The sequence below is a fragment of the Indicator indicator genome, chromosome 29 (genome assembly GCF_027791375.1).
Source record: "Indicator indicator isolate 239-I01 chromosome 29, UM_Iind_1.1, whole genome shotgun sequence".
NCBI lineage: Eukaryota > Metazoa > Chordata > Aves > Piciformes > Indicatoridae > Indicator > Indicator indicator.
The window spans coordinates 7,573,389-7,589,147 of record NC_072038.1 but is presented as its reverse complement, the minus strand read 5'-3'; the positions used below and the strand labels follow the sequence as shown (position 1 = coordinate 7,589,147).

Below are 15,759 nucleotides of genomic sequence, written 5' to 3'. Positions count from 1 at the left end.
GGAAATGCTTGGACAGACTCTTGGAGTACCATGGCTGTCTCCTATCCTTGAATGAAAGCAGACATCACAGCTCCTGTGTGCCCCTGTCCTCTGCTCTCTTGCAACACCTGCACCAGAACCTTGCAAACAGCCTGATGAGTCTCACCAGGGCCAGGAGAAAGGTGTTCAGCCTCAGCCCATGGGAAGTCAGTATAAATCCCAAGAACTCTATTTGCTTCAACACAGATCAGGCTGTAACACACCACATCCACCAACAAGACTTGCTTCCCTCCTTTAGCCCCTCATTTGGATGATCTCAAGGTCCTTTTCCAGTTCTGCCTTCTTGCTTTCACAACTGAGACTTCAAGAGCATGCATGAGCATCTTAAATCTAATTCTAAAATGTCAGCACAGGCAAATTTCAGTCCCTCTGCTATTTCAATTCCAGAGGGCTGTAATATTGAGCCTCATTAGATCCTCTGCTTAGAGCTGAGCCTGAATTCCTTAGGACTGATTTCTAAACACTGCTGACTTCACCTCCCCAGTATTTCCTTAAATTTAATGTTATGCTTAAAAGCAAAGTTCCAGTCCTGTTTCATTCTTTCTTTCCAAAACCCCCAATATTTGGTAACATGCTGCAAAATTTAAAAGTTTCAAGTTTCCCCACCAACCTCTGACAATCAGGTCCTAATCACCAGTGGTGTCCACACCACATTACCCCAGCTGATGCTGCAGGCAAACTGGCAAATACCCAGTAAGCTCTTAATAAAGTGTTTGGCACTACACACAACTTCATTGAGCAGTAATTTCCTCTTGTTCCACGTGTAACACATTCTGCCCAGCATTCTTTCTGGCTTATTTATTACCCACTGGCTGTTAAGTAAGAAGAAGGTCACTCCTGTTTGTTCTTAAACACCAAAATTCAGCTTCAAAATGAATTAGCATTCAGACCAGTTGTTTATTGGTCTGAATGCTAATCAACTCTCCAATATAGATGCAGCAGGATGAAGTGATGCCCTCTTGCACTTTCTCCCCTTCTCTTCTACCTTGCCCTCTTGCAAATTACCAGGGAATGATCTGCCAATTATAAAAATAATACATGTGAAGTATAAGAAAAGAAGCTCAATAGGCCCCCCAAAGAAAAGAGGAGCATATCTACAGTAATGAATGCAAGTCCTATGTCTGCTGAATGTACTTTTTAGCTACAAGCAGTAACTGAATTTCCTAAGCCTCCATTCTTATTGGACACTAAACAGCTTAACCAAAGGCAAAGCAAAGCAAAACACGTTTAGAAATCACCTGGAATCACCTGAAGGGTGTTGCATGTGAACTACACAGCTGTACCAACCATGGCTCCCAGCCATGGCTAAGCAGGAGTATCACAAGGCTTCAAAAAAAATAAAAAGCTACCTAAGATATTGGACTCTGAGGCTTTGCAGTACTCTTGAGGCTTTGCAGCACTCTGTGCTCTGGAAGCAGAGCCAGTTGTGCAGTTTACTGTCCTCAGGCAGTATCTCCAGGTAGTTTGAACAATGACTGTTCAGAGTTAGGAGACGTTTTAAGCATAAACTTCATGGTAAGAACTTATAAATCAGTTGGTGGCATAAGGCAGCAAAGGGTCACTGTTTGCCCAGACCTGCCAGAGCTCAGTGCTACCTCTGAAAAGCAGAGGAAGCAAGTGGAAATAGCTGGCTCTTCAGTGTTTTGCAAATGAGCTTCAGTGCACCTGAAAAAAAACCACCTCTTCTGCCCCGCTGGGAGGTGAGGGACAACCTGTTTGGTCTCACAGAACTTCAAGAACACAAAGAAAGCAAATAGCTGTCAGCAGGGAACCAAACACACACTCGTGAATGCATTTTAAACCGTGAAAACGGAGCTGTTCTCTACAGAGAACACTTCAATAATTTCCATAGCAGTGAAAAAAGATTCAGCTGTTCAGCTCTGCTGGGCAGAGACTCACCTTATTGAAGACCCAGATCTCCCCATTTACTGTTGGCCTGGGGACCCCATGTCCGTTGTAGTGGAAAAGGACTCGCTCCTCCTTGGCGTTGCGACGCAGGGACGTGCACAGCTTCTTCACTTCATCCACCGTGGGGTCCAGGCTCTGCTTGTACCTGGCCTGGTAACAGAAAATGTGAGAGAAGAATTGAACTGCAGAGACAAGCACAGAGTGTGTGGGCTTGGAAGGGACTCTCAAAGGTCATCCTGTCTAAGGCTCCTCCAGGCAGCAGGGACATCTGGAGAATTGCCATCAGTTCTGCTGCCCCCCAGCATCAGACAAACTGCTGGAGTGGGTCCAGAGAAGGGCAACAAAGATGATCAGAGGGCTGGAGAACCTCCCCTTTGAGGACAGACTTGGAGACTTGGGGCTGTTCAGCCTGGAGAAAAGAAGGGTCCAGAGAGACCTTAGAGCAGCCTTCTAGTACCTAAAATGGGCCTAAAAAAAAGCCAGGAAGGGACTTTCTACAAGGGCTTGTAGTGATAGGATGAGAGGGAATGGACTGAAGCTTGAGGAGGGCAGATTGAGACTGGAGATCAGGAAGAAATTCTTTGCAGTGAGGGTGGTGAGACACTGAAACAGGTTGCCCAGGGAGGTTGTGGCTGCCCCCTCCCTGGAGGTGTTCAAGGCTAGGGTGGATGAGGCCCTGAGCAACCTGGGCTAGTGGAAGGTGTCCCTGCTCATGGGGTTGGAACTAGATGATCTTTGAGGTCCCTTCCAACCCAAACCATTCTATGAATCTATGAACCTCAAACAGCTTACACTGTAAGACAAAACCATTCTCAAGATAAAAGCACACAAAAATCCTAGGAATTTTATATTCATACAGCTGGATAAAAAAAGAGGACAAACTGATGCAGAGCCCTTGCCAACTGACCCTTCCTTTTGGAAAAACTGTGTGTTCATTATCATCACAGCTTTGGCTGTGGACACCACATTACTGTTCTTGGCTAAATAGCTCTACAAGCACAAACATCAGAGCACATTCCTACATTTGAGAGAAAAAACCCAAACCATTAAAAAAAAAAATCCCCTAATACTTCAAAAACCTTTTTACTTGGCTAAGTTCAAGATGTCTATGTAGCAACTAGTTTGTCATAGTCATAAGTGCTTTTTTTTTTGAAGCAAGGCCAAACAATAACAAAAAGTCTTTCTACTGTCCTTTGAAAGGCAAAAGTCTGTTTATTCCTCTCTTCTCCAGAGCTGCAAAGAGACTGAGAATCCAGAATCACAACAGCTTAAAAAAAAAGTTAAATCTGAAGTATTGAAATAAAGAAAGAAGTTTAAGAGCAGGACAGCTATATAAACACTTCTACACAAACCTGCTATTGTAGCCTGTTTATAAAACAAATCAAGGTCTCTGAAGTTTGGGCTTTTTAGGCTTTCTTCTATGACAGGCAAAGATAAGGAAGTCTTAAAATAGTTAAAGAGGATGAAGGACTTAAATATAAAAATGGTTTGCTTATCTACGACGCTTGAGAAACAGATATCACACTGCACAATTTATATTCAGCATCTCAAGGCAACAGAAAAGATGGAGACAAGGAATGGCATCATTTACATGATTACAAAAACCCAGAAAAGCAAGCAAAAGGGGAGGGGGGGAAGGCATGAAGAGAGAAGCAGTGACACACTCAGCCTTCTGGGAACTTCTGCACTAAGTAAAGATAAGAGACAAGATTAATCTCAACACGGATCCCCCCCCACACCTCTCTCTCTCCCTCTCCCCTCTCAGGGTTGTTATGAAGGTGCTGATTTGCAAAATGTGTGTCTTAAATCACGTTCTGCCTGCTGGCATCTTTACAGACACTATAACCAAAGTGCTTGGGAATTTCTTAGCTTCTTTATTTCTTTTTTTTTTTTTTCCAAAGGAGAACCCACTCATTCCAGCAATCCTCACGTCCCTTTAGCATAAATACTAAACACAGCTCCCAATTAAGGGAGGTGAATTCATACTCTAAAAACTAAAGCCTGTAGATCTAAAGATCCAAAGTGTAAAACACATCATTTGCACTTTGAGATACACAAGGCTGAGAAGCATGAGGAGAGGAGGTGCCTGTAAACAAGCAGCCTCAGTCCCACCTGCCAGCTCAGGACTGTCAGGCTAAGCTCATCACACATTGCTTTATGCACACAGGACAAGAAAGAAGGATCTGAGCAAAATGAGACCAAGTGGAGGTTGGGTTTTTTTGGGGGGGGGAGAGAGGGGAGGCTGGTGGTTTGGTTTTTTTTTTTTTTTTTTTTTTGGTTGGTTGGTTTTGTTTGGGGTTTTTTGTTGTTGTTTTTGGGGGGAGTTTTCTTCCTAAAGAAAACAATTTTCAAGACTTTTTTAACTGGTATGCAAAAAATAGCAGGGGAATGAGTGCAATAACTACAAGAAATGTTCAAAGCTTGTTCATCTCACCCATCCCTGGAGGTGTTGCAAGAACCATGTGGACATGGCACTTTGGGACATGGTTTAATGCTCATGGAGGTGTTAGGTTGACGGTAGGACTCAATGATCTTGGAAGTCTTTTCCAACCAAAACAATTCTATGATCTGATCAGGGTACAGGGCATTAGTTATGGGACAGGAAGATCCTCCTGGTTTACGGGATGCTCTGTGAGACTGTTAAAATTAAATAAGGTCTCATCCCAGAACAGAACTACAGAAATTGAAGGTCTTCGAGAGTCAGCATCAAAATCTTGCTGACCCATGGGCTGCCATTCCTGCCCAGTACTAGGAAGCACAAACCACTGACCAGCTCTACAGCATCCCATCACACCTAACACAGCTGACACCCAGATGAGCTGAGTCCAGGAGGATTCAGCAAGCCAACAATTTTACCTTGCCTCTCACTGTATAAAGGAGAATTTTTTTAAACACAGTTTTTGTTCTCCTATGAACTAAGCAGCGTTTCAGCATCACTACTCTTTTGATGAACAGTTTCTTTTCATCATTCTTCTGTATTTCTTCTATCACCATTTCTGTGTCTTTCTGGAAACACGCTGCATTCATTCTCTTCCACTTCCAAAGAGATGCTTTCCTAAAGGTTAACAGAGGAGTTAAGGCAAACCCTTGAAAGGTTTGTTGGGCTTTACTTCAGCAACTTCTGCTGAAGTCACACAGACATACAATAAGGCTTTATGTTTTTATGAGCTACTGACCACTTGCAGACTGTTAGTGTCTGAAGACCATGCTAGCCTTCCCTGTCTTCTATCGTGTGCTGATGACAGATCTTTTTCTGATGCTTGGCACAGAACTTTTGCTTCCTGACACAATTATCAGACAAGACAATCCAGCCTTCAATTCCTCTGCAGATGCTGCCCAGCTGTAGCCATGGCTCCCAGGCAACGCTGCAATCGTAGCATTAGAGCTGTCAGAAATCCTGACCCGACCGGCGTGAGGGACAAGCATGAAATTGCTGCTGGTGATGTCAGAAAGGTGTAAATTTGATTTTCTGATCACCTCAGTGTCTCATTGAAGAGCTCCTGTCAAAAGCAATAACTTTGTGGCAGCCTGATTCAGACTACCCTCATTATTCTACTCATGCAGGCAAAAATTAGGTTTTGCTGGTTTGTGTCATCTTGCCACATTTTTTATGGAACACTCCGTGGCTTATCCAACCTTCCTCCTAGGTCCTTGTTTAAAAATATTGTTATTTGCTTAATTTTTCAGACATTTCAATTTTTCAGTAACATCTGGTTGTTCATCCAACCTTCCTCCCACATCCTTGTTTAAAGATACTGTTCTTTGGTTAATTTTTCAGACATTTCAATTTTTCAGTAGGCCACAAACTTCTGGACTGACAGAAAAAAAACATTGTACTGACAAAACTGCAGGAATATGAGGAGCTTCAATGGAAATAAGTTCTGGCACCCAGACCAAGGAAAGAAACAGTTTGGGGCTAGATACAAAGTGCATTTAGCTAGATGGATGTGTTGTGGACGTTAACCATGACTGCTGAAATTCAAAGTGAGGCAGTTTTGCTCTAAAGCATGCTCTCTCAGAATTACTTTCCCAATTATCTCCAAATTCCCTACCACAATAAAATCCAAGCAATCATCTTCAAGAGAGACAACAGGGATTCTCTGAAGGTGTGATCCATCAAAGCTGTATCATTTCTTTAGTCAAGCTGAAGGCAACGTCCTGGCTGCATCTGGTTTGAAAGCTGGCAGTAGGATTTACAGCAGCTCTGTGTCACTCTGATCAGAAGGAGGGAGCGAGGTCCCAAGAGCCAGCAGCACAGGGCTGACATCACCACTACAATTAGCAGGTCTGGGAAAACACCAGGGGAAAACTGTCTGTGGGCAAATAAAGCCAAGTTACGTCTGAACAGCCAGACAGCTCCAACCCAGTCAGCCAAAGGGGCTGCACCTTGACACCAGAGCTCACACACAAAACACAAACAGAAGCAGCAATAAAGCACAAGCATTGTCCCGTTTGTTTCATGAGGGATTTAGCTCTTTCAAAGGATAAATAAAACGCCCACATGTTTACTGATTAGCAGGTGATAGCAGTAGCCTGTCTGTCTGGAGGGGACAAACCAATTCAGTGTGCTCATCAGCTTCTATCACGCTGGGAAATGTCAGGACATATTGGCTGCATAAAGTAATTCCCACAGTTCTGTGCATTTTATGCTCAAATTAATGGCTCTGCTCTGGAAACTTTGTCTAATTACAGAGTTTTTTCTTTTACTTTGAGTGGGGCCAAAACATAAATCAAACAATGAGGAGAAGTCAATGTTACAGGTCCCTTTCCCAGAATATCACCAAGCTATGCTCAAAAGCAGGGGCTGCTGCAGCAGCTCAGCAATTTCATGACAAAGTGCCTTTGCTGTCACTTGAGAAACCAGAACCCAACTCATTATCCACCTTCCAAACTCTGGTGTGCTCAACCCTGCCAGATGCTGAGTTCAGGAAACTCACCTCAGGATTAGGTCCTATAAAAAGGAAGAAATGCAGACAGCTAAAGGTGACAATCTGAGAAGTCGTCATTTAAGTTGCTGATGTTGCTCAACCATTAATGGCCAACAGGGGAGAAAAAGTTTTGGAAGCCAGGCCAGGTTTCCATCATCACTGGCATTCAGCACTGCAACTGGGTGACAGATGCATGCTGGAGCACCATGACATTTTCATCAGGGACATAATTTTTTCTTCCTCAAAACAAACAAACAAACAAACGAACAAAAACCCCAAAACAAAACCAAAACTATTTTCCCACCAAAGTTAGAAAATTCAAGTTTTCATCTCACATTTTCCTGCAACCGAAAACCTCAGTCTTGATTCCACAAAGCCTCCACAAGACCCAGACTGCAGTGTGTGTGTGATTCAATCCTAAAATAGCAACACCTGGCACAGCAGATATGAACTGGATGAGAAATGTAGCTGTTGGCATTCATAACCTCTGCTATTTACAAGTTATCATATTGCCCTCTTTTCATTCAGCATCACAAAAGCCTGAAGCCATTCACCTTTTATCCTCAAACCTCACTAAACCTGCCAGGCATGGCTCCCACACAAATAAATTCATGCTTCACTTTTACAACTCGTATCAGCACGTGCTCTCCAAACTGCCTTCCCTGGTAACTCCATACTGCTGAGCTGGGATGGCTTTGGTGAGTCTGGGGTGAAGAATGCAGGTATTACAATGACTTCCTGCACAGAGACATTAACCAGGATGTGCAGCTGTAAGGAAGATGAAGAAGGTGAAACTGTGCTCATCTGAGCAGAGAGAAGGCATCATCTGCACGAGAAGAGAGGCTCACACTTAAAAGTTAAGAAATTCTCAGACACAACTTGGTTAAGCAGGACATAAGCCCCTTAGACAGCACTCTGCAGATTAAGCTCTACAAGACCATTTGGAGTGGGGTCACAGGGTGCCAGCAAGAAAAAATTTGAGGAGGTCAAATGATGTTGGCAAATGGTGTGGAATGACTTGAAATTCACTCATTAAGGAGTAAGGAAGCTCTCCATGAAATCACAGCACTGTTTCTGTTCCTATCTGCCCTTCTTTCATTCCTGTCTCTCCACGAAGGGATCAAAATCACCATTACCATCAGACACACTGTCAGGTAAAAGATTCCCACACATAGGAATGGTAAGACAGCTCTGCTCTTGAGAGACTTACTGGCACTGCTGCTCCATTTATCACCTGAAGATGTGCTCCCAATTTATCAACAGAAGAAATTACTCCAACATTCAATATTTTATACTGAAACTGTCTTTTACACTTCCTTAAAGGAGCCACACACATGACCCTACCCAGAATCTATAATGAAATACAAAAGCTTTGTTTTGCTGAGGGTTTTTTTTACAACAGTTATTGGGTGGCAAAGAACCCCTCATGCAAAACAGCACACATAAAGCAAGAAAAACACAGTTTCAGAGTTAATGGTGGAAAATAAAATAGAATCAATGCAATCAAGCTGGACTGTTTGAGGTTTTAAAGTTCACTACAGAACTGTCATTGACATGCAGGCTACGTACTGAAAGGTTTCCTGCCCTGCACTCTGCTGTCTCACTGCTCAGTCCTGTATCATCTTGGAAAGCAAGGCTGGATTTCATGAAGTAACCCAGTTCCATCCCAGTTACCCTGATGCAGAACTGATTGCAGCCACATCCTGCCAGACAGTTGGGCATCTAACCTGTGTCAAAGCCTTCCTACTGCAGCCTTGCAGCCCCACGAGCACAGCATTTCCCTCATCGTTATAAGCAATTTTTTTCCTAACACAACCTGATTCTTCTTTAGAATGATTTATAATCTTTCCTGCTTCGTTCTTCAAAGCAACTCTACTGTTCAAGGTGAACCTCCACGCAAATGGGACATCACAGGATGGCATGCAGCTGCTGCACTGTGGCTTGCATCACGTTCCAACCCCAGAAAACACATTCAGCCTGAGCTTGTGCCCTGCACACAGCCAGCCTACTTAACATGATTCAATTGAAAGGAATCAAAGCAATCTAATTATTCCAAGAGAGTATTTTTTGGGAACAATGCCCAAATTTGAGAAACAGATATATATATACCAAAAAAAAAAAAAAAGAAAGAAAGAAAGAAATAAGGTACTAAAAAAAACAAGAGTAATGAAGCCAGCAGTTTCAGAGGCCAAAGACATGCAGGTTTCAAACCACCTCTCCTGGCTGCGTGTGGACCAGAGCCTCCAGCCCAGCAGACAAAACACTTTCCTACAGCTCAAAGGATCGAGGTCATGGCTCAAAATCATTGTTTAGCTGTGTGGTCTGTGAGGATGAGAGAGAGAGGAAGAGAGAGAGAGAGGAGACCTAATAGTAGGCTCTGAAATGGCAGGAAAATTGTTACTGCACTTCTGTAGTTTGTTTTATCAAGCTGACTGTTACAGGTTAAAATGTTGAGAACAACTTAAAGGCAAATGGTCCTGTGTGAAACTGGCCCTGGAAGGAAGCAAATCCACACTGCTCCCTTCTGCTCCATTCTAACTTCAGAAACAGATTATTTCTACAACAGACAAAAGGATTCACCCAGGTCAGGGTAGGGAACTTCCAAGGATCAAGTTCACATCACTCCAGTCTCTGCATTCCTAAGTTCCTGACTGCCACCCCTTCAGTAAAAAAATGAGAAGCTCAGCCAAGAGCCCAGGGCTGCATCTGCACAGAGCATTCCACAGTTAAATTCAACAGCCACACTCCCAACCAGCAACACCACACTGGAGGGTCACTCTGGATACACTCTGGATAATCTAATGCACACATGCATGTAACAGCCGTTTTCACAGTAACAGAATTCAGACCAGTATCTTACATGCAAAGAATAAAAAAAACCCTGCAGCTAGAGATACTTCTCAGATGCTTGATGGCTCACTAATGATGAGCACTAAAAAAATCTGGATTTAGTTTTCCTTAAAGTGAAAAAAAAAAAAATTGAATTAATTCAGATTCCACCTTTTATAGGGCAACTGCCAGTTTGATGCAACATGTTCCTCCAAACTCTGGCTTAGATACATAAAACAGGCATCTACACATCTAACAGCTTCACAGCCATGTCACTGGGTACTGAACATGGTGAGCCACACTGCAAAGCAACACCACTAACATTTTACTTTGTTTAAACTCTCTAACACGCTGTGAGCATGCAGAAGGATGGCACTGATCTTCCCAAGCAAAAGATATGAAGATTGGTGTTACACTTATTTTTTTATTTAGCTTAACACACTTAAATTAGAAACCTTGAGCAATGTAACCATTCAGCAAATTAAAAGGGCCAAGAATGGCTGTGTGTGTGTAGGGAAAAAACACTCTGCAGATTAAATTTAAACCTATACCACACCTACACGTGTGTGCTTCTGGCTTGACTTTTATCCTTGCAGAAGCTGCATCTCCAGTACAAAAGCAAAGTGGAGAGATGAGAACTAGCTCCTCTTTTTTAACTATTTTAGAGCTACTCAGCACAAAGACTACCTCAACCTATCAGTATTATTCTGGTTGCTACAATTTAACTCTTGATAAAACCAGAACATCTTCATCTATGCCCCTATTGCTTTCTTTTGATAAAATCAGAACATCCTCATCAGTGTCCTATTGCTTTCTTTTCTACGTTTTTATTAACCAAGTTTACAGAGGTTTTACACCATGCTCAGCACGGAGTGAGATATGTGTGAGTTTAACTACACAATGGAAACCTTTTGTGTTTTCTTAGCCTGTGACCTTCACAGTGTAAAACAAAATAGCTATGGTTAAAAAAAGGAAAAACACGTACACCTACAAACCCCACAAAACCACAAACAAACAACATTCAAACTAGCAATAACAAAAAAAGCAAACAAGCAACAACAACAAAAAAACATAACCACAAATGAGCAACAGAAAAATAAATAAGCAACAAAACCCTCACCAAAACAAACAAGCAACACAACAGAAAACAATGACAAAACACAAACAAGCAACAACAACAAAAACCAAACAAGCAACAAAAACAACCAAAAATAGGGGGGGGAAGGCAACAAGATACAATAAAGAAGCAACAAAAACCCTAAAACAACAGACAAGGAACAAAAAAACCACACCAAAACAAAGAAGCAACCAAAAAAACCCGAAAACGAGCAAGCAATAACAAAAAACAAAAAAAAAAAATCAAAACAAACAAGCAATAAAATTGTCCCTCAGGTAGCCTGGAAAAACAAGCTTTGAGACTAAAATGTGCATTTGATTTTGCATGGCAATGAATTCTCTTTCTGATCTGCACTCACTGAAGCTGCAAAGTCCTGGAAAGTCACAGATTCACAGATTGCATCGGTTTGGAAGGGACCCTCAAAGGTTATCTTGTCCAACCCTCTGCAGTCAGCAGGGACACCTCCAACTAGATCAGACTGCCCAGGGCCACATAAGTTTTTTTTAAATTTTTAAAAACAAAACTTTAGACAAAAGAGAAGACTTAGACCAGAGCACAATTAAGACAGGCCACCAGATACACCACACAGATCAGCTTCTATTTTGTTTTAAAACATTCCTCCAACACTAATCCCCACTTAATAAAGAAGCAGCAGGGGACCAGCAGCATTTTATCCTTGCACATTAACAAACTGAAATACAATAGGAACAGCTTAGATCAGTTAGAAGAGAATGGTGTTACCCTAACTTCATTTGTTTTTAAAGCATTCCAGGAAATCATCTTGTAAAGGCATGCAGGAAAATAAAAATAGGGTCAAAAAGAAGCTGCTCAAAAGGTTTAAATCAGAGTCCAGTGCAGTGGAAAGGACTCACAGTGACGTGTGTGATCTTTTTTGTTCTTATAAGGACTGGAACTTCAATTTTATTGTTCTTGACTGGATGCTCAAATTCACCCTTGTACCCATTTCTCTAAAGGTCACATTATATTTCTTCTCTGGATATTCAGAAATTCTTTCCAGTCTCCTCCAGGCCTTTTGTTAGGGAACTTCCTGACGTTGAGCACAAAGAAGGAAAAAAGTCCTACAGCTCCAGGATGATTTGGAACATGCAGAGCAACTCAGATATGCACAGGGCTGGGGCAGTTACCTGGAGATCAGACAAACCACACAGGTCATCTCTGACAGAATCATTAAGTGTCTGCAGGGGCTTCATGACCTATCACTGTTATCCTGCACTGGGTAATACCTTGCATCAAGTAGGAAAGCTGGGATGAATCCAGACCAAAAAACTCCCACTATACTCCTATATTTTTAAATATTTATAAATCATAAGTTAATTTCTAGGAGGAAATAGCACATCTTGCAGACACTGGATTCAGTGTCCTAAATATCTTTCTGATTTTTCTGTCTAGGTGGAAATTAAAATAAAAAAATAAAAGATTTGTTCTGGTTTGCTGCAACCTGAGCTGAGAATCAGAGTAAGAATTGGACATGGGTTGTGGCTGCAAGGTAGGACCAGGCTTTAAGGGTTTTGGTTGAGGGATGGGGGAATGTTTCTCCCAGCCTCAAGGGTTTTCTTCTCCTTAGCAAGGTTTTCAAATTTAAGCTAATCTATCACAGAACACAAGCAAGATTTCAGGCTGTCGTTTTGATTTTGGGTGTTAAAGACACTTTAGATGAACCAACACACAGATCAATATCTCAGCTACCAACCACAGATCTTTAATTAGATATGTGAAGTGGGTTCCAGAGAATTAAAAACAATTACAAGATACACAAGGACTGGCCTAAGAATCTTGGGAAGCCAATGAAAAGCCTGAGGAGCTGTTCCAACTGAGCAGAAGTTTGGAAAACACTTGCTTAAGGTTGAATTTGCTGGAAAGAGACAGCTCACAGCTACAGAGCTAACACAGCCATTGTCAACCACATCAATTCCAAGCAACTGGATCAACACCTTCCACATCATAGACTCAGAAGTGTTTAGGCTAGAAAGGACCTTAAAGATCATCTAGTTTCAACTCTCCCACCATGGGCATGGACACCTTCCACTGGACCAGATTGCTCAAGGCCTCATCCAACCTGGCCTTGAACACCTCCAGGGAGGGGGCATCCATCAGCTCCCTCAGCATCCTTGTTCTAGTGTCTCATCCCCTTCACTGTAAAGAATTTCTTCCTAATATCCAGTTTGAATCTTCCCTCCTCAAGCTTCAATCCATTCCCTCTCATCCCAGCACTACAAGCCCTTGTAGGAAGTTCCTTCCCAGCTATCTTGCAAGCCCCTTCAGGCACTGGAAGGCTGCTCTAAGGTCTCCCCAGAGCTTTCTCTTCTCCAGGCTGAACAGCCCCAGTTCTCTCAGCCTCTCCCATAGAGGAGGCTCTCCAGCCCCCTGATCATCTTCATGGCCCTCACATCTCCAGGAGTTACAGAACAGTGTAAACTAGACTAACTCAAGTCTTAAACTTACTGAACTTTGCCTGCAGAGGGTAACCTCAGCTTAGAAGTGCCTGGGTATCAGGAAATGGCAAAGCAGAAAGCATGACAGCATTTTTTTAGCTGAATCCAGAGGAAATCCAGAGCAGTCTGGCATCTGTGCTGAGCACACTGGTAGGAGTAATAATAACAAACACAAGCATGAATAAACACCTCAGGGAAGGGCCCATTTAGCATCTCTAATGAGAAGCCATACTGTTTTCTAATCAAACTCTTATCTTTGAGAGTGTTTTAGAGAAATCAAAGAGCATGGAGATGAGAGAAAGGATCTTTTTGATAGAAACCCATTTCGATTCCCAGAAGATATTTGGCAAGATCTTAACACACGATTTGGAGGAAGGTTTTTTATAAAGGAACTTGCTTATAAAACAAGTGGGTGGGGGGGACAATCATTAATTTTATCCATGGAGGGAAGTCACTGTGAAGTTCCAAAGGGATTGGTTTTGTAGCCTGAATCATCCAACACATTAACAAACACTAGAGAAAAGGGAGTGAGCAGAAACACAACAGTTTGTTGATGACAGAGGGTTATTCAGAATTACTGCAGGCAGCCCATGGGATAGGGAATGTTGTATGGCAAAGGAAATCCAGTATGGACACAGTTAAAAGTCATGCAAGAAGCAACACCCTTCTGATTTTACACAGAGAGCAATGAGCCTTGAACTACCCACTAGCACTCAGAAGTAAAATGGTATTGGGATCAAAAGGAGCTGTTCTGTACAAACATCAGCCCACTAACAATCATCAAAGTAAGTATGGCATTAGAAACATTAGGAAAGCTAAAGAAGCCCCCAAGCCACTATGCCAATGTAGAGACTCAGCAATCCTCCTGAAGATGGTCTGGTTTATGAGTCTTTTTCAGGTGTGCACTGGCTTCCACCTGAGGAATGATTAAATGGCCTAGGATTCATCTGGCAGGAGAAAAAAAATACAGAAGCTGTATGTAACAGTGGCCTGTAAAACGTAATAAATCTGGAGCATTTTCTCTACAGGGTATCTGATATCCAAAAGCAATGTGCTCTAACTTGTGCCACTGTTCTCCACATCCAACCCAAACAAAGCAAGCAGCAGCAAAATTTTAGTAAGACAGAACTGCTGTACTGGCAGCACATGACCTTGTAGTCACTGCCAGTTTGCTGTGAGGACTGTGGTATGACAACTTCGTCCTGAAGTACCTGGCAAGCTCTGCCTGGCGCAGGCCTTGGCAGGCAGCCTGCAGGCTCACAGAGGGTTTTCTGCACCTCACAACATTTGCACCGATGCAGCCTTGCTGCTCAGTTCCTTACGCCTGCAAACACCAAGTGCTGCACCAGGTCATCAGACTGCAAAACACGGGCAGCAGAGGAGTAAACAGCTGCAGGAGCCTCTTAGGTGCTAACTTCAGAGATCAATTCAGCAATGTACCAAGTTATTTCAATTTAGCCCTGCTATCAATCGATCATAAATTCAATCGCCTGTAAACCCAAGCTGGTATGACCACAATAACTCTTGGCTGAGACGCCAGCATGCAAACACAAATTATTCTGAGCCCTAGCTACAGGCTGCAGGGCTTTTTAATTTTTGTTTTTAAAACACCTTTTAGGTGTTTTAATTTGAGGTTGTGAGCACATTAAATCACCCTGATGTAAATTCATGGGATTAATCAAAGATAATAAACCCTGCATATTTAAGTACAAGGGAGTATGCTGGACATCCCAAATTGATGCTACAAGCAACAGCTTAAAGTGACTAATGCAGACCATGAAAAAAATGCTTCTGGGAAAATTATCAGTTATTGCTAACTGGAAAAGTATTAACTACTGTTCAGATGTACTATAACTCGCAAATACTTAAGCCTGAATGCTAAAGGAAGGCACGAGGAAGACTCCTGCCAGTCTTAGGCAAGTCCTCTGTAGATATTTGGTTGCATTTTAAAAATCCATCTCAATCTCCTCCATGCTAATATATTCATAAGCAGCCCAAGACTTAAACAGCTTAATCTGCAAGATGTCTGGGACAAAAATGCATTACTAGAGCTAAGCTAGAAGGGTGGAACTACACTTGGCTGTAGTCAGCAGTGTAGTGACTTCACATTTCCTCTGCAGAGTCTTTGACCTTGCTTTTAAAGTCCAATGTGAAATGAATTCCAAAGCACCGAATCTTCATTGTATGGATTCCTTATTCAATAATACTTCCCCAAAAATACCTTTGAGCAGTCTCTTCCTCAGAACTGATGTTGACAGGGAAGACAAAACCAAAAAAAATTTAAGACCACTAACCTTCAGTATCTGCTACAACACATTCAAGAGACAGGAGTTTCTCAGCACTTACAAGCTGCTACACACTGCAAGTTTGCTCCAAGATTTATCAGAAGCTTAACCTGTATGCTAAGAATCCTTCCCAGCCTGTTCCAGTAAGATGAATGTTCTCAGATAGCTGTGTAAATAATTTTTATTCTTAAACAAAGAGA

The 15,759-nt window shown here is 42.3% G+C and overlaps 1 protein-coding gene across 2 annotated transcripts in view; it reads right to left on the bottom strand.

The window, feature by feature from the left end:
- The window catches only part of RPTOR (regulatory associated protein of MTOR complex 1), a 167,296-nt gene that overhangs the window by 123,963 nt on the left and 27,574 nt on the right, over positions 1-15,759 (bottom strand). For both annotated transcript variants that reach the window (XM_054393726.1, XM_054393727.1), the window contains exon 4: positions 1,939-2,097. In XM_054393726.1, coding sequence (XP_054249701.1) covers positions 1,939-2,097 — 159 coding nt within the window. The remainder of the gene's footprint in view (positions 1-1,938; positions 2,098-15,759) is intronic.